Source organism: Cebus imitator, unplaced genomic scaffold, assembly GCF_001604975.1.
Source record: "Cebus imitator isolate Cc_AM_T3 unplaced genomic scaffold, Cebus_imitator-1.0 Scaffold163, whole genome shotgun sequence".
In the NCBI taxonomy this organism is placed as follows: domain Eukaryota; kingdom Metazoa; phylum Chordata; class Mammalia; order Primates; family Cebidae; genus Cebus; species Cebus imitator.
Genome location: NW_016107478.1, coordinates 5,110,193 through 5,135,603, shown reverse-complemented (window position 1 = coordinate 5,135,603; position 25,411 = coordinate 5,110,193). Strand labels below are relative to the sequence as shown.

The 25,411-nt window shown below is 40.5% G+C and overlaps 1 protein-coding gene across 3 annotated transcripts in view; it reads left to right on the top strand.

The window, feature by feature from the left end:
* CYP2J2 (cytochrome P450 family 2 subfamily J member 2) overlaps positions 1-23,144 on the top strand; it is a 28,360-nt gene extending 5,216 nt beyond the window's left edge. For 2 of the 3 annotated variants that reach the window (XM_017544027.2, XM_037744078.1), the window contains exons 2-9: positions 4,321-4,483; positions 7,074-7,223; positions 7,625-7,785; positions 9,468-9,644; positions 11,441-11,582; positions 15,424-15,611; positions 18,907-19,045; positions 22,611-23,144. In XM_017544027.2, coding sequence (XP_017399516.1) covers positions 4,321-4,483; positions 7,074-7,223; positions 7,625-7,785; positions 9,468-9,644; positions 11,441-11,582; positions 15,424-15,611; positions 18,907-19,045; positions 22,611-22,789 — 1,299 coding nt within the window. In that variant the 3' untranslated portion in view covers positions 22,790-23,144. The remainder of the gene's footprint in view (positions 1-4,320; positions 4,484-7,073; positions 7,224-7,624; positions 7,786-9,467; positions 9,645-11,440; positions 11,583-15,423; positions 15,612-18,906; positions 19,046-22,610) is intronic. The other variant, XM_017544028.2, reaches the window with a different exon arrangement.
* Positions 23,145-25,411: the final 2,267 nt, after the last annotated feature.

Below are 25,411 nucleotides of genomic sequence, written 5' to 3'. Positions count from 1 at the left end.
ACTATCCTCAGCCTAGCTCCCATCCCCCTTATCAACTGCGAACATACTTTTTCCAGGAACCTGCCTCAACCCTGGATCCTTTTGCAATTTCTAACTTCCTCCCACCAGATATTGTATTGTAAAGAATGGTAATAATGAGAAGTGATTATTATCTACATGCTCCATTAGATTGTGAGCTTCTTTAAGGGAAGGACTCGTTGCATTCCCCAGCACCTGGCCTTGACCTGCCACATGGTCAGTGCTCTTTACCTAATGAACCCTATGCTTCAGTCAGACAAGGTGGCTTTCTTGCTCCCAAGCATCTTCTGCATTTCCCCTTTACACCTACATATGACGTTCCCACAACCTGGAATGCCTTTGATTTCTTGCTACCTGTTTTTTATTATCTTTGTGGTTTGGGCATTGTTGTTTGTTTGTTTGTTTGTTGTTTGTTTTTGGTGGCATTATGACCTTCATTTAAGATCTGGCTCAGATACCATCTACTCTTTAAAAATATATTTTTCTTATATCTGTGGTGGAAAGTCATCTCTTCTTGTGATAGCTTTATGTCCCTCTCTATCAGGATAATAACACAGGTCATCTGCTGTGCATTCCAATTTTTTTTTCTGCACAGTCTCTCCCAAGAGACTTTGACACTTTAGAAAAACATCATATCATATTGATCTTACCTCCACATATAATATACCAGTGCCAGAAGTTTCCTGGTAACTCTTACACATCTCGTAAAATCCTGTTAAATTGAACATGAATTTGATTTCCACAGCCTGTTCTTAGAAACCAACATAACCCCAAGAACTACCTGTGAGACCGTTATTCTTAGAAGGAGTTCCTGGGCTACAGAGGACTGGTAGCTCCTAAAACTGCATGTAAAGCTGTTTATGTGTATAGTTATATATGTTTTTCTTGGAGAGTTAGATCTATGATATATATTATATTTTCAAAGGATTCTATAACTCAAAAAGGTAAAGAGCCACTGTTTTAAAGCTTTATTCCTCATTTCCTTATTTTCTTTTTTTTTCTTTATTGGATAAAACAGCTTTTCAACTATAAAGCCAATACATACACAGTGAGACAACATATTAAAATACAGTTTAACGAGAGAGAGACTCTTACCTGTCCTTGTGCTCACCCTGCAACCACTGTTCATGTGTGCATGTGTGCATGTGTGCGCGCGCACGCACACACACACACACACACACACACACACATACTTAGCAGTACCTCTGTAGGACCTTGGTAGATATCTTTCCAGATTTGCATGTAAATGAAAATAAAATTATATTTTCAACTTTTTATCAGAAATTCTATGTATCAATGAGAAAAATGTTGAATACTTTGAAACAGAAGTGTTTGAGAGACGTACACATGTGACTTTAAAAATACAACATCTAGAGTGAGGGAAAGATGTTAAACCTTAGAGAAACAGCATGCATTTTCATGCCTATTAGGATCACACACACACACACACACACACACACACACACACACACACACACACAGAGCTGAGTGTTGGTTAGAGTTCAGGGGAACAGGCCCTCTGACCTACTGCTGGCAAGAGTGTGAATTAGTACACTCTGTTTCTGTTTTTCTTTTCCTCTTTTCATGTCTTTGTTCTGTTGATTCTTAAGTTTAAAAATTTAGATTCAGTGGAGTCTCTGTCAACTTTATATCTCTTGGTAGCCACAGTTCAGTAGTTCAATCTCGTCTCCCACTAGTTCTTTACTTCTTCCTCTTTGCTGTAAACATTTATTTTGTTTTTTAAATGCTAATGTCACATTTGAAATTTTTATTCTTAGCAGTACATTTCCTGTCTTCTATTGCTTTTGTTTTACTTTTATAGATTGTGTTTCAGTTCTTTTCTTTTTCTATTTTCTCTTCTGATTTTATGCCTGTTTTTGCCTTTCAAAGCATCTTATTTTTACCACATTTTGTTTCCTTATTCTGTTGAGGGTTTTTTCATGGCTCAATTAATGATATACAATTGAAAAGTGTGCTCTGCCTTACAAAGTCTTCTCAGAGGCCCTCTGTGTCACTGAATTTTTCTAAAGCAATTGGTATAATGACTGACAGGGTACACACAAGAATTGCTAGACATTGCCATCCTCATCCCAGGGCTCCTACCTACCCAGTGTTTAAACAGTTGATGATACCATATAAGTTTTTGATCTAGTTCTGTTTAACTAGAATTATGCTGTGGCAGAATGTTGGTATAAATAAAATTTGTGAAACTTTATTTCGGTAAATAGTAATTGAGTTCTGAATCTCTCCCAAGTACAAGCTGAGATTCTAGGCTGTATACTTTGCCAGTTAGAAGTCATTTAACTTAACCTGAGATTTTTCAGCTATTCAAAAAGCATTTTTATGTAATGTTCTGCATTAGTCAAGAAATCCTTCTTGTCAGGCCTAAGAAGTTCATCTAGGAATTTAGCAAGGAAACATTAAAAAAATGTGCTTAATGTGTATGTTCCCATTACTGCTGTTTCTTAGAATCAAAGACGCATACTTTAGGAGCAAACTGACTTGCGATTGAATCTCAGTTCTGCACTTTCTAGCAGGACAGGACATGCTGTGTAGGAGATAAAGACTGATCAAGGACTCTGGGTAAAAAGAATACAAGGACTGAGTTGAGGCTTGGTCTTCAATGTGGGAGCAAGGTGGTGGGATGTGACTGAATCCATTGTACTTGCTCTGATGGGGACCATTAGGCACAGGACTCTAAGAGGAACATGGTGAAATGTAAGTGCAAAGGCATTTGGGTTGGGGAGAAGAGGCCACACATATCTGAAGGAAATGGAGCCCTTTGGATTGTTACCACTGCCTGCAGACTCTCTCACTCTCATTCATTCTTACTTTCACTCTATCACTCCCATTAAACTCTAAGGTTCTGGAGCCATCTCAGATTCATGTCTTTACACAATGCCTGGCAACTTCCCTGCACCACTCAACAACTTTGTCACCTTGGCTATGTTATTTCAGCTATGATTCATTTTCCTTCTTGAAAGATGAGAAAAATTATTACTACTATAGGGTGGTTGTGAGATTAAAGAGATAAAATATGAAAGGTGCTTAGCAATGGCTGCCTGTGACCATGAGTGCCTTCTTCCCACACACCAGTGGGCTCCTGTACTCTCTGCCACCATGAGAATGCATCCACAGCCCTTTGCACACAGAGCTCTTTCATTCCTCGGAGACTATCTGGGTGGCTGTGCGCCTGGAACCAGAAGACAAAGTGCCTTTCACATTGCTGCTCTCATTCTTCCTTGCAGAACCCAAAAAGGGAGGAATAATTTTCTCTCTTTTATAGCTGGGGAGCTGAGGCTCAGAAAATAAAGCAACTTCCCCAAGAGCCTAAAATGATTGAACTGTATAGCCCAGACTATTACATAACTCCAGAGCTCGAGGGCTTTCCTCCAAGCCTTGCCACTACCATATAATGCACCTTCTATTATCTAGCATATGTTTCTATTATCTATGTCCACTCTAGGAAGGGGACATTCTCTTTTGGTTAAACAGCTATTTATGATTTACTAAGAAGTCCTTGGTTGGTACACCAGATTAACAATAATCATGTGTCAGCCTTCTTAAGTGACTGAGACACGATTAGTGTTCAGATGAGAATTCAGATGTGCTGAATTCTCTCTATTCACTAGACTCTAGGATGCTTGGGGTTAGAAATCTTGTTTACTGTGTCTATAGATTGAGATAGGCTCTCACTCTATCACCCAGGTTGGAGTGCAGTGGCATGATCATGGCTCAATCTCTCAGGCTCAAGTGACCTTCCCACCTCAGCTTCCTGAGTAGCTGGGACCACAGGCGTGTACCACCATACCCAGCTAATTTTTTATTATTTTGTAAATACAGGGTCTCACTATGTTGCCCCGACTGGTCTCGAATTCCTGGGCTCAAGCAATCTGCCTACCTTGGCCTCCCAAAGTGTTGTGATTACAGGCACGAGCCACTGCACATGGCCAGAACTTATCTACTTATTACAGCTTTATCCTCATGCCTTGCTCTAGGGACACATGATAGATGCTCACTCAATTCATGTTGGTTGAAGCTATATCTATATAAATAGATACTTTATAAGGAAACTCTCACATCCTGAAGTGAATTGAATCTGAGCCTTGTTGATAGGAGGAGAAAATGAAATAAAAGCATTCCCATGACATCAATGTACACATATATACACACACACACACACACACACACACACACACACACTCCTCTCAATATGTGCCCCCCAGCTACACACACCCATCCTCCATCTCTAAACACGTGAACATGTGCATATTCACCTATCGCTATTTAACTGTTTTTCAGTTTGTGAAGAAATATGGGAACCTTTTTAGCTTGGAGCTTGGTAACATTTCTGCAGTTCTTATTACTGGCTTGCCCTTAATCAAAGAAGCCCTTATCCACATGGACCAAAACTTTGGGAGCCGCCCTGTGACCCCTATAAGAGAACGTATCTTTAAGAAAAATGGTAAGTTTCTTGGCCATTGAAAGGTGGGTGTTTGATGTTGAGATTCCTATAGTCTGTTGAAGGCATCTTGGTGACTAATTTTCCAACACTCCCAGAAACCAGCCCCTTTGTAAACTTCCTGCCACTAAGGAAGTTGGATATTCACATTTCCTGATTGAAGCCACTCCCTCCGAGGATTTGATAAAACCATCCCTAACTTGGATTTGGGAGAAGCCGCATGCCCTGCCCAAACCTACTCTGGATGCTTTTACAAGGAAGTAACCACATTACCCATTTATAGCTGAGGAACATGTTCTCTCTGCTTTCCTCTTCCAACCCTCTTCCCTTAGGAAAATGGATGTGGCTCTGCCTCCATCTGCCGCTGCTTCTTCCTGTCTCTAGTTCCTTATTCTCTTTTATTAAGGTTGTCGCACACAGATGATCTTGAGCTTTCCGGTCCATGTTAGAACAGATTGGTATGAACAGTGAAGATTACCATTAAATATACGGAAACATTTAAAAATTGAAATGAAAATCTCAAATCTATGACTCTATCAAAGCACCACTTTTAGGTGCTTCTCGATTCTTTGAAATATTTCATCTATTAATTCTACATCCATTCACTGTATTATCTGCTTTGTGATGCACAGTACTAGGCATGAGTGATGTAACAATGAGTAGAAGAGATAAAATCCATGTCCTATGTAGCTTATATTCAATGCAGCGAGAAAAATAGTATCAGTCAACTGTAATAATTAGAAGCCTACAGTGTTATAAAGTCGAGTGCAGGATGTACTTACTAATGTAGTCCTAGGATGCAGAAAAAGTAAGTAAATAACTATTCATTTAATAAACTGATAAAATAATCTGGTAGACAGAATAGACTCTGAAAAGTCCCTGAAGTGAAAAGGAGAAGGAATGTGAAGAAATGAAAGGTGGCCAACGTGACAAGCATGGGAATTAAAAGGAGATAATTAAAGACAGATGAAGCTGCTGAGCTTGGTCAGGAGTAGTTCATGCAAGTTCCTGTTAAGAACATTAGTTTTTATCCTAACATTAATGGAAGCTCTTGAATGGCTTTAAGTAGAGAAGGGAAAAAATTATCATATTTACACTGTAGATTTCTAGGATTTATTGAGGCTGCCATGTAGAGCATAGAAGAAAAGCAGCAAATGACTTTTGTGGCATTTTAGGTTAGAGACAGTGGTAGCTCAGGCTAGGGGGTCCAATACCAGTAGAGAAATAACAGTAGGTTAGATCAAGATAGTGGCAGTGTACACCTGGATTTTAGATATCCAGGAGGTACACCTCATAAGACATGATGACCTGGGTGCAGAGAGAAGCAGGTGTTGAGGTGACACTCAAAAGGGTAGATGATGGAAAGAAGGAACACTTAGAAGAGGACAAGGTATTTGGTTTAGCCGGGCATGGGTGAAAAGTCTTATGGAGAATATTGTGAGTTCAATCATGGATATGCAGAATTCAAAATGTCTTTAAGTCAGCAAAGTCAAGCAGGCAGTGTTGTATATATGCTTCTGGAGCTCAGGGACAGAAATAGATGGTCACTATCAATAGATGTTATTTACAATTTTAGGAGTTGATAAGATTTCTCAGAAATAGAGTATAGGGTGAGGAAAAAAAGAGGAAGAAGTTCCTGAAGAACTCCACCATTTCAAGATTTCATAGATGAACCAACAAAGATATAGGAAGTTGCTGACAGAGAATTAGGAAGAAAATTTGGAGAGAGTGGTATCCTGGGCACACTGGAAGGCAGTATTTCAAGAAAGACGTGTCTAATGCTGCACCAGGTAAGATGAGGTCAAAAGGTCTCCCTGGATATGACATCAAGGAGGACCAATTCATTGGGTGAGAAGGCCAAAGTCAGATATTAAAAGGTGTTGAGGAGTGCTCTGGAATTGAAGAAATTGAAAGGAGTGTGGCATTACCTGTATTATAAAGCAAATGATGGTCTGTGAAACACACCAAAAAATTTATTTTCTTTGCCTGTACTCTTCTTTCTTTATGGAACTTTCACTTACTCCCTTGAGCCCTTCCATCATCTTTTCATGTCCAGCTTAGATAGGACCTCTCCTATAAAGCCTTTCTTTGCCTCTTTAAGAGTATAGGCATTGTCTTATCCAGTAGTGCATTCCTAGTGTTTAGCATAACATAAATATTAATTTTACTTATGTAGCTAATCATCAAAGCATGAGCTTTGGAATTAGGCAGACCTGAAATTGAACATCTATTTAGTTGCTAACATACTGTGAGACCTTGTAAAGTGTACTTTATTCTTTATCCCTTGTTCCTCAGTTCTTTCATTAGTAAAATGGGTGGGTGGGGATGGTAATAATTGTACATATCCCAAAGAGTTTCTGTGAGTAGTAAATTATATGATGCACAACAAAATACATATTAAAGTGCCTGAGATTGAGAGGAATCAATAAATGTTAGCCGTTATATTCATTGCTCTCGTACTATTTCTCTGGGCAGTTTTCAAGCGCCTTAATGATCTTCTCCTGTCCTTCATCTGATACACATCCCCATATCATTTGCTGGATATTCACATTATGGAATCAGAATACCATAATGTTAACTGTCTTTTACCCAGGATTGATTATGTCAAATGGCCAGGTGTGGAAGGAGCAAAGAAGGTTCACTCTGACAGCACTAAGAAACTTTGGTTTAGGAAAGAAGAGCTTAGAAGAACGCATACAGGAGGAGGCCCACCACCTCACTGAAGCAATAAAAGAGGAGAACGGTGAGCATTGCATACGACAGATGTGAGAGACTATGGCCCATTTGTTCATTGGACAGATACTTACTAAGAGAGTAAGTGCTTGTTCTATGCCCAGCACTGTGCCAGGAATGAAGACAGAACAGTGAGCAACTTAACCACTACGCTGTCCTTAAAGAATTTTATAAGTAAATACACGAAGATGGTCACTAAACACATTACTGAATTTAAGCCCTGGTCCACAGTTTGACTTTTCTGGAATTGACTGAATACTTGTATGTCAGACCCAGTGTAAGGTCATGTGGCCAGAGCCTCATATATGGTTCTGCACTATGTATGTCTTATGCAATATAGAGTAGACTCTCAATAGGAAGCAGAGACCAACCCATCAGAAGGATCCATCTCTGTCCTTCTTCCACCTCCAGGACAGCCTTTTGACCCTCACTTCAAGATCAACAATGCAGTTTCCAATATCATTTGCTCCATCACTTTTGGGAAACGCTTTGAGTACCAGGATGGTCAGTTTCAGGAGCTGCTGAAATTACTGGATGAAGTCATACGTTTGGAAGCTTCAAAGACATGCCAGGTAAGACAGCTTTCTTTCCATATCTTAGTTAGGCAAATTGGGGCCAATGTCAGACACAGATGGGTTTTTCCTTGTAGTTTTTTGTGGGCTTATGAAGCTGAAATGTAATCTTTCAAAATTGATTTTAACTCAAACTTATTTAAAATCAATCTGTTAACTTTAGTTTTTTAAGTAATATCAAATATTTATATGCAAAAACCATTTCTAACAGGCATGTAAAGTACAACATGTGATATGACATACACCTACCCACCTATGTTGTTCTTTTTAAAAAGAACAACAAGATTGCCATTGCCTTTGAGTCTCTCTTCCCTGTGTCCTTCCACAACCTATCCAGCTCCATCCTCCCTCAGAGGTTTTCTTCTGTATCCAGTTTCTTCCTCAGCAAGTTGCTTTGAGATTCATCTGTGTTGATTGCTCTTTTTTAATGCAGATTAATATTTCATTGTATGAATGTGCCACTGTTTGTTAATCTATTCTGTACTGTTGGACATTTAAGTTGTTTCCAAGTTTTGGATACAGTGAATCAAACTGCCATGAACATTCTTGTGCAAATGTTCTTGTGGTTATATCCACTCATTTCTTTTATATATGTATCTGGATATAAAAGATATTTGAAGATTTCCAAGCTCATTGCATTATTTGCATGCCCACCAGAATTTAATATCATCCATCTTCTAATTCCATATAGTGTATCCTTTTGGGGTTCAAACCTCACTACTTCCTTGGTGGGCCCTACACCCCAATTTTTGTCACTCTAAGCCTTTGAGTCTTTGTCAAAAACTCTTCTCAGCTTCTTGGTCTCTCAGACTCTTTGCTGAATTTGGAAGACATTTCTGGGAGCAGGGGTGTGGAGGAGAAATTGACCCCAAGTACTGAGTTCATCCCCTGTGCTTTCTTCTTCCCCTAAGCCTTATCCTGGAAACTACCTCACTACCTTGGTTTGTATGTATGTGTGCTTATATGGGTACACATGTATCTTTTTCATCTTTTCTCGGTGTTCTCAGTAAAAAGAATGTCCTTGAATTAAACCATTACAATGTCCTTGCAGTATACCATTACAAAATTTAAAAATTTTTTTTGGTTTAAAAAAAATTTTTGGTTAAAAAAAGGACTTTATTTTTGAAATTACTAACGTATATAAAAGAGAGAATACAATCATGAATCACTGTGTACTCATCAATGAACTCTAACCATTATCAACATGTGGCCATTCTCATTGTATCTGCATCTCTGCCCTACTACCACATTCCCACTGTCCCTGAATTATTTTGGAGCACATTACAGACTTCAGTTATTTGATCCATAAATATTTCAGTATATAATTCTAAAGAGATCTTTTAACAAAAATAAAATACCACAGCACCTGAAAAAACATGAACAATAATTATTTTATGCCTTCAAACACTCACCCAGTACCTGGATGTCCCCAGATGTCTCATAAGTATTTTTCTTCGTGGCATGTTCTTGGGGTGGTGAGAAGTGGTCTGAGACTGGATATATTTTTGACAGAGAGCTGAACTGTTTTGCTAGAGGGGTGACAGAGAAAAGAGGGGTCAAGGATAACCAAGGGTTAAGTGTGAGCAAATAAAAAGATGGAAAGAGAAGATGGTTTCTGCTGTCTAAAAAGTGGAAAAATGGCACCATGTTATCTGCATGATTGTTCTGTTTTTGTCAATTAGCTCTACAATATCTTTCCATGGATAATGAAACTCCTGCCTGGACCCCACCAAACTCTCTTCAGTCACTGGGAAAAACTGAAATTGTTTGTTTCTCATATGATTGAAAAACACAGGAGGGATTGGAATCCTGCAGAAACAAGAGACTTTATTGATGCTTACCTCAAAGAAATGTCAAAGGTAAGAAAACCAAAGTCATTTTGCATTTTGTTCTTAAAGCGCAAATAGGAATATATTAGTTTCCAACTGCTGCTGTAATAAATGATCACAAACTTGGTGCCTAAAATAGCACAGATTCATTCTCTTACAGTTCTGGATGTCAGAAGCATGAAATCAGCTTCACTAGGTTTTGACTAGGCTGGCTCCCTTTGGATATGCTGGAGGAGAGTCTGTTTCTATGACTTTTCCAGCTTATTGGAGCTGCCTGTATCCCTTGGCTTGTGGCCCCCTCCTTCATCACCAAAGCCAAAAGCACAGCATCTCTCTTCTCTCTGGTATCTGCTTCCATCCTGACATCCTTTGTCTCTGACTTTGACCCTCTGATTTCCCTAAAGACTATTATGATAATACTGGGCCCACTGGGATGATCCAGGATAATCTGCATATCTCAAAATCCTTAACCACATCTGCCAAGTTCCTGTTTCCCATAACATCCCTAGGCTCCACCTATTTGGATGTGGATGGATATCTTTGTGGGTGATTATTCAGCCTGCTACAGGACTAAATATAGGGGCAATATTTCAGAAAACATAGCATTAACTCAAGGATTGGTGATGCACTTAAAGATAAAGATGAGGGTTATGGCATTTGGCTTGAAGACCTGTGAATGCCCAAATACTGCCTTTTCAACCCCATCCCCTACTCTCTACTGTTATCTGCAGCTATATACAAAGGGGGAACATAGCAGTTAATCTTCAAAGCCCTGTTTTATCATTGGTAGGGCCTGGACTCATTTACCTACCCCTTTCTCAGGCCCATAGAGATGACAAGTAAAGCTGAGTTGGATCCCAGAGTTTAAAGACCAACTTTATTAAGGCCTGAGTTTGGCTTTTGCCTTCCCTTCTGTCTTGTACTATTCACCTTCCAACATTATAGGTCAGAAGTGTGGAGGAAACCACATTGGATGCCTGGCCTTTAACACAGTTGCCCCTCTGATTAACAAATATTATTGCATCAATACTACAATCTTTACACATCAGGTACTGAGTCCTCTTTCTGGAGTGGAAAGAATGGTGGATTTCTTTCCTTCTTATTTTACCTTACTAGCATGCCATTTATAGAAGTATCGTTTTCTCCTCAGAAGAGGAGACTCTCTATATGTTGTGCAGGTAAGGAAGGGCCCATTTACATCAAGAGAAACGTTGGACAAATTGAAGCTTCCAGAGGATGATGGTAAAGATGACAGAGTATCATGAAGAATGGTTGGTAGAATCAGTGAGCTTCAAATTAGAAAAGAAAGATGAATGAGGAGATATGAGAATTGTTGTTCTTAAGAGGAATTTCATTTGTCCTTTCTGTTATCAAACGTTTGTTGAGTACTTGCTATGTGCCCTTGCACTGATATAATTCATAATGTCCTCTTAAGGGGTGTGCATTGTAATTTCCAGTTTATAAAAGAGGAAACTGAAGAACAGAGAGGTTAAGTAACTTGCCCTAGGTCATACAGCTACTAATTTAAGTGGTTAATATTGGATGCCAAATCTGTCTTATTCACATCCTATTCTTGTTGCACTGTACTAAAAGCTTTCCCCAAATTACAGACATAAGAAAATATTTGTCTTGATATTCATCTATCCAAAGGTGTCCAGCACTTGGAGCAGAACAGTGCTAATGATATTGCTGTAATAAGAGTCTGCCTTCTGAAGAGGCCAAAGAGAAAATTGTTTCTTTTGGGGACATTTTTGTCCAAATTTCCTCCTAAGATGAAGTGCCTGTGTATCAGGGCGATAAATAACATGAAACGTTGTCCTTTCTAGCACACAGACAATCCTACTTCAAGTTTCCATGAAGAAAACCTCATCTGTAGCGCCCTGGACCTCTTCCTTGCTGGGACCGAGACAACTTCCACTACACTGAGATGGGCTCTGCTTTACATGGCCCTCTACCCAGAAATCCAAGGTGAGCATGTCAGTGAGTGAGCCTGGACCAGGATAGAATAGTGCCTCCTGGGGCATGCTGCCTGAAGTCAGAGCCAGAAGGTAGCACTGGAGGATGAAAAGACAGAACAGTCATGAGGTGATGAGGACTCAGAAACTGCACGTTCTTCATATTTTCTGTCTCAACTGTGGTAGGCCAGGTAATACAAATGTAAGAGAGAGTCCCTGTCCTCAAGAAGCTCAGAGGGAAGAGAGAAATCAATGAAGTCAGTCGACATTATGCTAGTTCCAGGAAACAGTTACTCTCTGATGTGAAAATCTAGAGATTGTGCCCTTCCCTTCTTTTAAATGATGCCTTCCCATTTCCTTCTGGATAATGTTCAAACACCTTAGTCTGGTGTATATTATATGCCCCTTCTTCCTGTCCAGGCTTGGCCCCACCCCCCCTCCATGGTGGCCTCAATAAATGACATGTCATTTTCTTTGCAGTCTGTATTATACCTCTATGTCATGATATATGCTTTTCCCTCTACTTGCCCAATTTTCCTACATAAGAAACTCCTAGATCTTCTTGAAGAATCTGCTAAGTACTACCTCCCTAAGATGCTTCTGTACTCCCCTAGGAAATTATTAGCATTTTCTCCCTCCAGAGATGACGTAATGTGCCTTTATTACTAGGCTTATTCTATACTATTCATATAGTTTCCCCACAGACTATAGTCCACTCAAGAATGATGTTCTAATCATTTTTCTTACTCCAGCTTCCAGAACAGTTTGAACACATGGGGGATTGGAACTCTTAACAATACTGTATTTCTAATTGTGGGTAACCATTTATTAATAAGGCATAAAATCAATTTAGTAGACCAAGATCACAATTATTTTCTTAAAATAGAAATAGAAAAGATCATAGTGCTTCCCGTGTACTAAGGTAAGTTTGTTCACAGAACTTTATTTTTTTCATCTGCATCTGCATAAATGTATGCTTTATATGTGTATATTTGGGTATATGCATCCAGGGTCATGCTCAGTTAAAAAGGCTAGCAACAAACACACAAGCACTGTATGATGCAACTTACATGAGTTATCTAGAGTAGTGAAATTCATAGAGAAATGAAGTAGAATGGTGGTGGCCAGAGGCTGAGGGAGGGGATATAGAGGCTGAACTGTGATGGGCTCAGGTAATACAAATGTAAGAGAGAGTTCCTGTCCTCAAGAAGCTCAGAGGCAAGAGGGAAATCAATCAAGTCAGTCGACTTCAGTTTTGCAAGATGAAAAATTTCCGGAGACTGATTGCATAATAACATGAATATATTTAATACTACTGAACTGTTCATTTTAAAATTCTAAGATAGTATATTTTATGTTATGGGTATTTTACCCCCAATTAAAATGTTTTTTGAAAATGATAGTTTATTTCTCTTTCAGGTAAGAAAACATCCAAACTAGACTTTGCAAAGCCATTAGGGTTTCAAACTCCTTCCAACTTGTTGCTCTGTTGTGACTAGAATGAATGACGTCCTTGGTAGCACTCTGTAAGATGGCTTACCAAAAGGCTTTCCACCAGTAGAAAGCGAAAAGTGGGGAGGAAGCACATATCCTTCCTTTAAGAGCTTGTTCTCAATAGGGAAAGGAGTCCCTGTTTAATAAATAGTGTTGGGGAAACTGGCTAGCCATGTGCAGAAAGCAGAAACTGGACCCCTTCCTAACACCTTACACTAAAATTAACTCCAGATGGATTAAAGACTTAAACATAAGTCCTAACACTATAAAAACCCTAGAAGAAAATCTAGGCAAAAGCATTCAGGACATAGGCGTAGACAAGGACTTCATGACCAAAACACCAAAAGCATTGGCAGCAAAAACCAAAATAGACAAATGAGACCTAATCAAACTCCACAGCTCCTGTACAGCAAAAGAAACAGTCATTAGTGTGAATCGGCAACCAACAGAATGGGAAAAAATGTTTGCAGTCTACCCATCTGACAAAGGGCTGATATCCAGAATCTACAAAGAACTAAAACAGATTTACAAGAAAAAAACAAACAAGCCCATTCAAAAGCGGGTAAAGGATATGAATAGATACTTTACAAAAGAAGACATACATGAGGCCAACAAACATAGGAAAAAATGCTCATCATCACTGGTCATCAGAGAAATGCAAATCAAAACAACATTGAGATACCATCTCATGCCAATTAGAATGGCAGTCATTAAAAAATCTGGAGACAACAGATGCTGGAGAGGATGTGGAGAAATAGGAACACTTTTACACTGTTGGTGGGAGTGTAAATTATTCAACCATTGTGGAAGACATTGTGGGGATTCCTCAAGGACCAAGAAATAGAAATTCCATTTGACCCAGCAATCCCATTACTGGGTATATATTCAAAGGATTATAAATCACTCTACTATAAGGATAGATGCACACCAATGTTCATTACAGCACTGTTTACAATAGCAAAGACCTGGAACCAACCCAAATGCCCATCGATGATTGACTGGACAGGGAAAATGTGGCACATATACACCATGGAATATTATGCAGCTATCAAAAACAATGAGTTCGTGTCCTTTGTAGGGACATGGATGAACCTGGAAACCATCATTCTCAGCAAACTGACACAAGAACAGAAAATCAAACACCACATGTTCTCACTCATAGGTGGGTGTTGAACAACGAGAACCCACGGACACAGGGAGTGGAGCATCACACACAGGGGTCTGTTGGGGAGAAATAGGGGAGGGACAATGTGGGGTGGGGAGTTGGGGAGAGATAGCATGTGGAGAAATGCCAGATATAGGTGAAGGGGAGGAAGGCAGAAAATCACACTGCTATGTGTGTACCTATGCAACAATCTTGCATGTTCTTCACATGTACCCCAGAACCTAAAATGCAATAAAAAAAGAGCTTGTTTTAAGGATTAAACATCACTTCTGCTTACATGCTATTAGCCAGAATTTAGTAATATGATCAACGTAGTTCCAATGGGACCTGCAAAATGTATTATTTAACTGGACAATCAGATCACCAGCTAAAATGTCTATTACTTTAGACATAGAGGAAAGAGACAGGATTGCTACCAGTTTCTGTCATTTTCTATCATTGGTTAGGTGAGCACTCAACCAATGAAAGAAACTGGTAGCAGTTCTATCTGTTCACACAAATCTCAAAACATCAGTTCACGTAAATCTCAAAACATCCTTAAGATGAAGGTGGGTTTATCCTCACTGATCAAATAAGGAAACTGAGGTTTAAAGAGTATAAATAACTTGCAGGATCAATATTGTGGAGCAAGAGTTTGCAACTGGATTGGTCTCACCGCAGGGCCCACTTTCCACTCTTACATGTCTACTGAGAACTTAGAGTCTGTAGACCTGCTATGGGTTGAATATTTGGCCCACCCCAGCCCAAATTTACATGTCGAAACCTCGTTACCAGTATGATGATACAGGAGGTGGGACCTCTGGGAGGTGATTAGCCTTCAGGAATGGGAGTCGTACTGTTATCAAAGAGACTCCAGAGAGCTGCCTCACTTTTTCTGCCATGTAAGGACAGAGTGAGAAAGTGCCATTTATATACCAGAAAGTGGGTCTTCACCAGACACCAAGTCTGCTGGGGTCTGATGGAGTTTAGCCATGTTAATCTTGATTAGTTCACCACATAACATAACCAGGCTCAAAAAGATTTTTAGAGTTTGTAGTTTTCTGAATGAGCCTTTCAAAAGGTTAAAAACCATTTTATTTCTTGCAACCTGGTCACTAACTGAAATACAACAGATGAGATCTTGGAGATCACTGATACCTCTTTAAAATGAAGCAGAAACGTTGAAAAAATAATAGAACCCTCCTTTCTTTACCAGAAAAAGTACAAGCTGAGATTGACGGAGTGATTGGCCATGGGCAGCAGCCGAGCACCGCCGTCCGGGAGTCCATGCCCTACACCAATGCTGTCATCCATGAGGTGCAGAGAATGGGCAACATCATCCCCCTGAATGTTCCCAGGGAAGTCACAGTTGACAGTACTTTTGCTGGGTACCACCTGCCCAAGGTAATTAACATGCCTGGCCTCAGGTCTTCAAGCCCATCTTTTAGATGGTAGAAACCTGAACTTGAGAAGTGACATTTGTTCTTGTCCTAAGGAATCATTTAAATGGAAGAGAAAGATATCTGTACCTGATATAGTACTAGATTTTCTTTATGTGTAGTCTTCAACTAGATATAAATAGATATGGCGGGGAAGGAAGCAGGAAGGATTCCTACGTCAAATATGTTTAGATAAATACTGGCTTTCCTTTGCTGTGGGGCTTCTCAGTGTTTTTACTATGTTAATGTGCATTGTGACTCTGTGAGCCCACGACAGGCAGCAGTTCTAGGTCAGACTTTATCATAGAACACATTTTTTTTTGTTTTTGTTTTTGTTTTTGTTTTGGTAGAACATCTCACCAGACTAGGGATCTGTTAAACTTTGGGAAATTCTGCTTCCCGATCCTGGGATTCTAGAATGTTAAAATGCGAAAGGACATTTAAGACCACCTGGGCCAACATCACATTTATGCTGCTGTTTTTAACATAATATCCCCACAGGTATTTTTCCAGTTTTTTTCTTATAGTCCCATGATGTGTAATTTATTATCTTACAAGGAAGCCAATCTAAGTATGTGCAATATTCATTACTGGAAAGGGAAAGAAAGAAGCGAACATTTATTAAGCAATGATTATGGTTCATGGACAATGTGGCCTCTTTCAAAATGTCTTACTCAATTCTCTGAATAAGTTTACTCAGAAGAAGCTTGTTATTCCCATGTTATGGATTGCAAAGTCAAGCCTCAGAAAAATTAGGTTTGCAGGAGATCTCTCCACTACAAAGAGTTGGGATCTGAAAGCAGATCTGTTCTGTTTTTTTGTTTGTTTGTTTGTTTGTATGTTTGTTTTGGTACAGCACTGTGCTCCCTTCACAGGAGCTGCTTTATTTTAACTTTAAAAGCATCTTCCTGCTATTTTTTCAGTTGGTCTCGGTTAAATTCCCTGTACTCACAAATGGAACTGTTTATTTTTCTTTCAACTTTTGTTTTAGGTTCAGGGAGTACATGTGTAGGTTTTGCTTCAAGGGTACATTGTATGATGCTGAAGTGTGGATTACAATTGAACTATTACCCAGGTGGCTGGCATAGTACCCAGTTGCTAGTTTTTCAACCCTTGTCCCTCCTTTCTCCTCCAGTAATCTCCAGTGTCTATTGTTCCTATCTTTATGTCCATGTCTACCCAATGTTTAGCTTCCCTTATCAGTAAGAACATGCAGTATTTCATTTTCTGTTTCTGCAACAAACAGAATCCTGATGCCTCCCACTCACCACCCTTCGGGTCTCTACAGGCAGCCATCCTGTGCTCTCTAGTGCTCTCTCCACACACTGCACATCTTCAGTTCCTTTCCTTGCTTTCTCACCACTATGGTCAGCCTCTGTGGATCTCTTCCAGTTTGTCTAAGTACCTCTGAGTGTGTCATACCTGGAGAAAATCTCAAGAGACAGAATCAGAAGAGTTCACCCATTGGACACTGCTTGGTTACTATCCCTACAGAGCCAGGAAAAGCAGCTGTTACATTTACTGTTTCCTTACTGATTGACCATCCAGTGGGCAAAGGCTGAGGCCTAAATTCCCCAGGTGCTGTTTGTGTTTTTCTAGCAGTTTATTTGACTCAAGGAAACCAGCTCAGCTCAACAGACTTCTGCCACTTATTTTTGTCAGCTTTAATAACCATCTTGGGAACTGACAAATTGAAGTAACTGTGTGTTACACAGTCTACCTACAACCTATCACTTTGACGTCAAATAGACCTAGTTTAAATCATGGCTCTGCCTCTTCCTACTGTGTGACTCTCAAAGCTTCAACTTCTGCATCTGTAAAATGCATTGAAACCTACCTTACAAGATCCACTTGGAGATAAAATGAAATTATGCATGTAGGCCATTTAACCTAGTGCTTAATACAGAAAGTGCTTACAGTAGCAGTTATTACTAATATTGAAAATTATTGACATTCATTTCTTGAATTAATATTATATTAATATGTTAATATTTGAATGAGTTCAACAAACACTAAGTACCTGAAATGCTCAGGTCTGGCAAAACAACCCTGAGAAAATTAATCATGCAAGTAATATTTAGAAACATGATAACTGCCTCCCCAGAAAAAAACTCACTGTGGTCTTTAAAAACACAGACTAGCAGGAGTGGTCAGGGAAGGCTTCCAAAAGGAAGGGATATTTGAGCTGAGGATAACGGATGATTAAGAGTCAGCATGATGACCAAGTGGGAAGGAAGAACATTTCTAGCAAGGCAAACAGCATTTAAAAAGGGTTTTGAAATAAGTAGGAACACAGCATGTTTCAGAAACTGAAAGAAGGGTCCTGTAGTGGGAGTGCAGGCAGAGGAAGAGAATGGCCCAGACAGGGACCAGGTAATGGGGCTTTGCCCTGAGAGCAATGGGTAACTGTTGAAGTGTGTCAAGTCCTAGGTATGAGCGGTGGGAGGCTGTGGGGGGCGGGGAGTGACATGACTAAATCATGCTGGAAGCACACTCTCTTCCAGAGTGTGAAGCAGATTGAAAGAGGCCAGAGGCTTTGGGGCACAGAAAACTATTACAGGGGTCCAGGAAGCCAGGAAGCAGTCTGGGCTAAGTGGGCATGGTAGACATGGAATGGAGGTGAAAGCAAAATTGACCAGTCTTGCTGATGGGTTGGATAAAGGCAGAGTAAAGGAAAATCTCCCTCTAGGGATTCCTGTGTTTCTTAGTATGTACTTGGATGGACAGGGGCTCCTTTCATGGATCTGTCTGATCTATTACTAAACATACTGTGGGGAGTGGGGTGCGAGGTGCCATGTACTAGACACTGGAGGAAAGAGAATGGCAAAACCAAGATGAATGAGATGTCTTTTACCTTGGTAGGGCTGCCATCATTACGGCTTCACTAAGCAGCTGGGCTGGTCTTGGTACAGTGCAGACTGACTGTTGCATTATTCCTCAGTATATTCATGTCCCCTCCTTCCAAGACCTACCTAAACCGACCTATCCCTGTAAGGAAGATCCATCCTGCAGTCAAAGTAGCCAAACACCCCAGTTCAAATTCCCAGGAGGGAAATCCAATCTAATTTGTAAGCTGTCCAGACAAAGAGGAGGGCCCTGGGTTGGGGGGCACAAGAGACTGTGTACCACAGTGGGGGAGGGTGGGGCAGTTCAGAGTATGGTCAGACTCCCAGCATGGAAGCCCGAGGATGAGCACCCCTCTGCAAAGATGTGCATTTTCATGGGTCAAGCCTTGCCTGAGTCTCTGCTGCCTTCTCTAGGGAACCATGATCCTGACCAATTTGACGGCGCTGCACAGGGACCCCACAGAGTGGGCCACCCCTGACACATTCAATCCAGGGCATTTTCTGGAGAATGGACAGTTTAAGAAAAGGGAAGCCTTTATGCCTTTCTCAATAGGTAAGTTGTAATAAACAGGTGGATGGGAGTCCAGGGCACCTCTCCCACCCTCCCTGTCCTCTCCCTGTATTCCTTGGCTTTCATTGGAATGTCTCCAGACAGCCTGGCCAGTGAGACTCACTCCATCTTGCTGCTGGGGACAGCCCTGGGATTTCTAGGGCTGGGCATTGCTTTAGCCTGCCCTTACTTCCTAAGCCCTCCCTTGCCTCTGCTGGAGATTGCAGCTTTTCTGCGTTCTGTCCTCTGGAACACCAGGGACCGAGACTCAGACTCCATCTCCAGCTCACAAAGAGGATTGGGGGCTGCCATCTGTTTTTTGTTTTTTTTTTTTTGAAACAGAGTTTTACTCTTGTTGCCCAGGCTGGAGTGCAATGGCACAATCTCTGCTTACTGCAACCTCTGCCTCCCCAGATTCAAGCAATTCTCCTGCATCAGCCTTCTGAGTAACTGGGATTACAGGCATGCACCACCATGCCAGGCAAATTTTTTATATTTTTAGTAGAGACAGGTTTCACCATGTTGGCCAGGCTGGTCTGGAACTCCTGACCTCAGGTGATCCACCCGCTTCAGCCTCCCAAAGTGCTGGAATTACAGGCATGAGCCACCGTGCCCGGTCGGGTGCTGCCATCTTTACTAAATTTTAAAATGCCCTCAGTTCCTTTTAAGGGCTGCCCACTCATACAGAAATAGAGCTGATCTATAATAGGAGATAGAGAGGAACAAGGGGAAGGAGAAACTTATTTGCCACATGGGCATCGGTCAGTGGCTTAAGTAGATTGGATTCTACGCTCTAAGGACTCCCTTGAAAAGGTTCTTTGTAGTCTGTAAATTTTAATTCCTTTTTAAAAATCTAATTAATACATTTATATAATATGTAACTTGAAAATTAGGAAATAAGACGCTGTGAAAACTTTTTTTCTCCTGTTTTTAAGATAACCAGGTCCAAAAAGATATTTTTAACTCATGACATTGAAAAATCAATAACAAAAATTCTTAGTATATTCCAGGTTTTAAGTTAGATATGTTGCAAAGATTGTTTCAAATAATTTCACAATTCTTTAATTCCATCAATATTTACTGAGCATCTATTATGTGTCAAACATTCAGCCCTGGCGGTATGACAATGAATGAGTGAAACAGAAAACAAAGCAAAACTGCTGCCATGATGCATATGTTCTAGTGTAATTATGTAATGTTTATATTACTATAACCACTTTAGTGATAAGGAAACTGAGGCTTAACCAAGTATAGAAACTAAAGTCATGAAACTCATATGGCAGAGCTAGGATCAAAGTCAACCAGACTTATCGAAAACTAAAGTGTGTGTTCTTCCTAATGCTATCTACTGAAAATAACTAAATGCTATGCAAACTCACACTGTGGAATGCATGATAGTTTGCTTATTGTTAAAGTATGTATGGATGTTCTGAGACAAGATCATTTTACTGAGGGTGACACTAAGTTTCAGAAAGGGCAGAAGTGGAACAACCCACATTGGTGTGACTCCAAAGCCCATGCTCGCCTCATGTGCTGTGTTGCCTTAGGTGTCTCTGGGCTGATTCTGATGATAGATTCTGCCTTTGTCTTTCTTCATCTGATTCTGTCACCTGTGCCCACACTGGACAATTCACTTTGAATAGGAAAGCTGATATAAGATGTAGGAATACCTTCCAGTCTTCCTGTCTACAATAATTTCAAATTTTGTATTACAGCACAAAGTTTCAGCTGTTATGTTCCAATTATGATAATTAATTATTCCTGTTCTTTGGCTCTTGCACCACATCCATGTGGAAATGCTAGCAATGTGACCTTCTCTGCATTCCACAAAAATGCTTCACCCAATGCTAGCTGTACCTATGATGAGGGAAATCTTGTTCGAAGTCCATGGCTTTGAAAGGAAAAAGGATCTTCTAGGCTAAGTGATGCCTGGATACATTTTCTTCACATGACTGAAGCCTCTTTCTCAGAGTTGCTTCATGTCTCCTGTTAAAATATATATATATATATATATATATATATATATATTTTATATATATATATATATATACACACACACACACACACGCATATATATCTTATCTGAATTAGCAGTAGTATTTTTAAAAACTATACATGGTGGCTCTCTGCTGCTTTGTTGAGAGTTGTATTGCACTCTTTTAGATACTTCATTTGCAGTTATTAATAGACAGGAAATGGATTGGCATCTCCTTTTAATTTAAGATAACTAAAAATAAGAGAGAGTTGTTTCTTATCCAAGATTATACGCTCAAGGAACTTGCAGAACAGGACCTAAAACTCAAGTTTTCATATTTTAGTATAGTGTTTTCTCTAGTATGACTAGAACGTAGCTTACTACCCCATGTAAGGCTTCTCTACTTTAAGATTGACCAATTTAATAACATACTCATCAGTTAGCATATTGCTACATAACAAAGAGTCCAAAACTCTGCATCTTAAAACAGTAAGCATGAATTATTGCTCACAAGTCTAGAAGTCAGATATGTGACTCTGCTAATCTTGGCTGCGTCCCCTTGATCTCTCTGATCTTGGCTACAGGTCAACAGGCTGATGGCTAATCTAGGATATCCTCAGCTGGGACAGTGGGGCTCTTCTCACATTATCCCTCATCCTCCAGCAAGCTGTCCTGGCCTAGTCACATGGTGGTGGTAAGGTCAAAAGGGGAGAATGGAAGCACCCAGGCCTCTTAAGGTCCAGACTGGGAACTAACACACCATCACTTCCATTGCATTATGTTGGCCAACGCCAGTCATAAGGCCAGCCCCCGTTTCAGGGGAGGGGATATTACTACAATTTTTGATGGGAAGAGCTATGATATCACATTTTAGATGATGTGGAGCCAAGGAGAGGGAGAAATTGAAGCTATTTTGTTCTCACCATCTCTTTCTCTGACTGAGAAGAATGAAATTCATAGAAGGCAAGCAATTTATCTGGGGAGTCCCACAGAAGATGTGATAGGATGAGGACCAGTTAAATGGATCAGGAGATAGAAGTCTGAAGGATGGAGGCCAAAGCAATCCCAATACAGAGGGCCAGCCATGCCAGTAGGCCCCCCATGATTAAGGAGGAAAAGTAGTACAAGGAGAAGATGACTTATACCTTAGGAATTCTCTTCTGACATTGACTTCCTTACATTTTGAACAATTTCCTTTTAAAGATTAAAAAAGTTAACATGTTTGGTTGTTTTTGTTGTCTTTTTTCTGGTCATGTTTGTTAAATGATTTTTTTAGCCCTTAGGCTAAACACCCACTTTCTAGCTCAGCCCAGGAGTTCCACTTCTATGGTCCTACACCCTGCAATTTCACCCTGGAAGCTCGCCTGCCTGACCCCTGAAGGCATTTGACTTTGTGTTTCCGGACTTCTACTTTCTATGCATTGGTGAACCCAAGTGGTTGTCAGACTTAAATAAGCTGCTGGCCAGAGAGCCCTGGAGCCTACAGGCCCTTACTCTGCTCCGGTTTTTTTAGGATGTGATTGAGGATACCAATCTCTGTTAGGCACCAGTGCCGCCTGAGAAGATAACTTGTCTTTTGATTTTGTTTTACAGGAAAGCGGGCATGCCTTGGAGAACAGTTGGCCAGATCTGAGCTGTTTATTTTCTTCACTTCCCTTGTGCAAAAATTTACCTTCAGGCCCCCAGACAATGAGAAGCTGAGCCTGAAGTTTAGAATGGGTGTCACCATTTCCCCAGTCAGTCACCGCCTCTGCGCTGTTCCTCGGGTGTGACGTTGTCAGGGAAGAAAGGGGCAAGGAAAGTAAGAAGACATGGCGTGTGTTCTGAACCCAAGACACGACATGCGTTCTCTGCCTGCTCAGATGTTAAAGGACAAAATGAAAGCGACTTTGAGGAAAGATCAAAGGAATTTGACTCAGAGAAAACTAGATCCAAATCCCAGCTCTACCATCTCCTCCAAAGCCTTGGAAAAACCATCTATGTGCTACATGATTTACTGTTTATCTAGGAGATGAAATGAGGATAATGATTCTTTCCATAAAGAAAGTTCTTATAAGAATCAAAATAAATGGTGAACTTTAAGTGATTTATAAACCATAAAGCACATCATAAAATTTCTATCTGTAATGTGCCTCCTTCCTACTTCTTTAGTAAGATATGTATTTGCTTCTGGTCCGTTGAGAAGCTCAGGTCAACATGTGCAAAATAGTTGATAAGAGTTAAAAGTAGGCCCTAGGAACAGCCACAGAAGTGAGCTATGGAGGTCCCCCATTTGGTAGCACTGTGCGAGCTTTATCTTATTTCTGTCTGAAACTGATCCTCTGAGAAGTCAGCAGGACAGGTTTTATTCCTCCTTTAGAGATGGGGAAAGCAAGTGTCATTGAAGCAGTTTCTGTGGTTTACGTAAGCAAACACTACCTTGGCCTTGAACCCAGGGCCAAGTGGAATGTGACCACAATTCACCAACCTGGAAAACAGGCCTGAGGAACAAACGTGGAAATATTTTTCGTCTTTAACAATACCTCTTGCCTTTAATCCTCCATCAGGCACTTATTCACATGTTGCTTCACATTGGCTTTAATGATGGGGGGTGTGATCTTTTCTTGCAACTAGATTGTAAGATTTTGGTGGTTAGTATTACCAGCCTAAACTCCCTGGGCCTTGGTATTTTTTTTTTTTGGGGGGGGGGATAGATTCTTGCTCTGTTGCCCAGGCTGGAGGGCAGCCGTGCCATCTTGGTTCACTGCAGTCCCTGCTTCCTGGCTTCTAGGTGTGGCTGCTGAAGGGAGATAAGGACTATAATATAGAAGGCCAGGTATCACTGATAGTATATGAAGTTGTGACCCCAGTACCAAGGCAAACAAACAAACTCCCTGGGAAACTGGGCTAAGCCTTATAAAAAGATCATTTTTCCTAAGGTGGTGTCTTAGTCCATTTTCTGTTGCTATAATAGAGTGCCTGAGACTTGATATTTATACAGAAAAGGAGTTTATTTGCCTCACATTTCTGTAGCCTGGGATGCCCAAGGGCATGGTGGTAGCTTCTGGTGAGGGCTTCCAAACTGTGTCTTCTCATGGCAGAAGAGCAGAAGGACAAGCATATGCATGCAAAAGACAGTAAGCAGGAGGTACCAGGCTCACTTTATATCAGCCCATGCTCACAACAAAGAACCTACTCCCAAAACAATGGCATCCATGCATTCATGAGGGCCATGCTCTCATAGCCCAATCACCTTTCATCAAGCCCCGCATTCCGACACTGCAGCATTCGGGACCAAGTTTCAAATAAGTTTTGGAGAAGACAAACACCAAAACCGTAACAAGTAGTTAGACCCAAGTAATTTAAACAGCTTAAAACAAAATGTGTCATGAAGTCTTAAGGCTCTTTCTTCCTGATGCTTGGGATTCGGAGAAAAGTCAGTTAAATTGATGCTGTGAGAAAGGGGAGCAGAAAAGGATGGGAGGAATGTTTGACTGCTCCTGAGCTAGCTGGGGGAGCCAAGAAAAGAGAATGTCTGGAGGACATGGTTGGGTTTTTTAATGTTTGTGGGGAGGCTTTGGTCCTTCCCTAGTAAAAGAAAGAATGGAAGTAAGAGCCCCACAAATGTGCATTTTTTTTTTTTTGTAACCCACCAGAAATTTGCATCTTTAGAAAGCAGGCCAAGTGGTATTCTGAGAATAAAACTAATCCAATCAGGCCCTGAACTTGAACTTCTCAAACATCCAGGACCTTGTCTTCCATTTTTTCCCAATCAGATCACTCAAGTAGGAGACTCAAATGGACAGCCAAAATACGTTATGTGGCTCAGTGTCCTCATTTATAAAATGAAGGACTTGGTTGAAGTCATCTGAGTTCCATTTCTACTCTGCTGTGCATTTTCTATGATTCCAGATGGGCACTACACACCTGTTAATTAGGGAAATAAGTGTAAAACCACCGGGAACTCATCCTGACCTGATAAATGCAATGGGACCCAGGGCCAAATAGGTTGTGAGCACAATTAACCAGAAACCTTGGGGAATAGATGACTGTGAGTAACTACATTTTCTGGCCATATAAAATATCTCTTTTTTCTCAAACCTCATTGGAGAGGCTCTAAAATATGAGCCTCTCCAACGAGCTTTGGTGGAAGACAAGACAAAAGAATTTCTTTCTTCCTGTTTTGTCCAAGCACTTCTTGCCTTACACAAAGATTTTGCTCTATATGCACTTTTGTAACTCGCTTTTTCCCCCATCTATTTGGAAGCTCCAGGGCCCCTGACCCCCTTCCCTTGTATCAGTGCCTGATAACACATGGTGTGCAAACAATATAACATGATCTGTGGTATCATGGATGAGGCATGGATTTACCAAAAGGCACCCAGGCTGTGAATCTTCTTTCCACCACTCTCCTA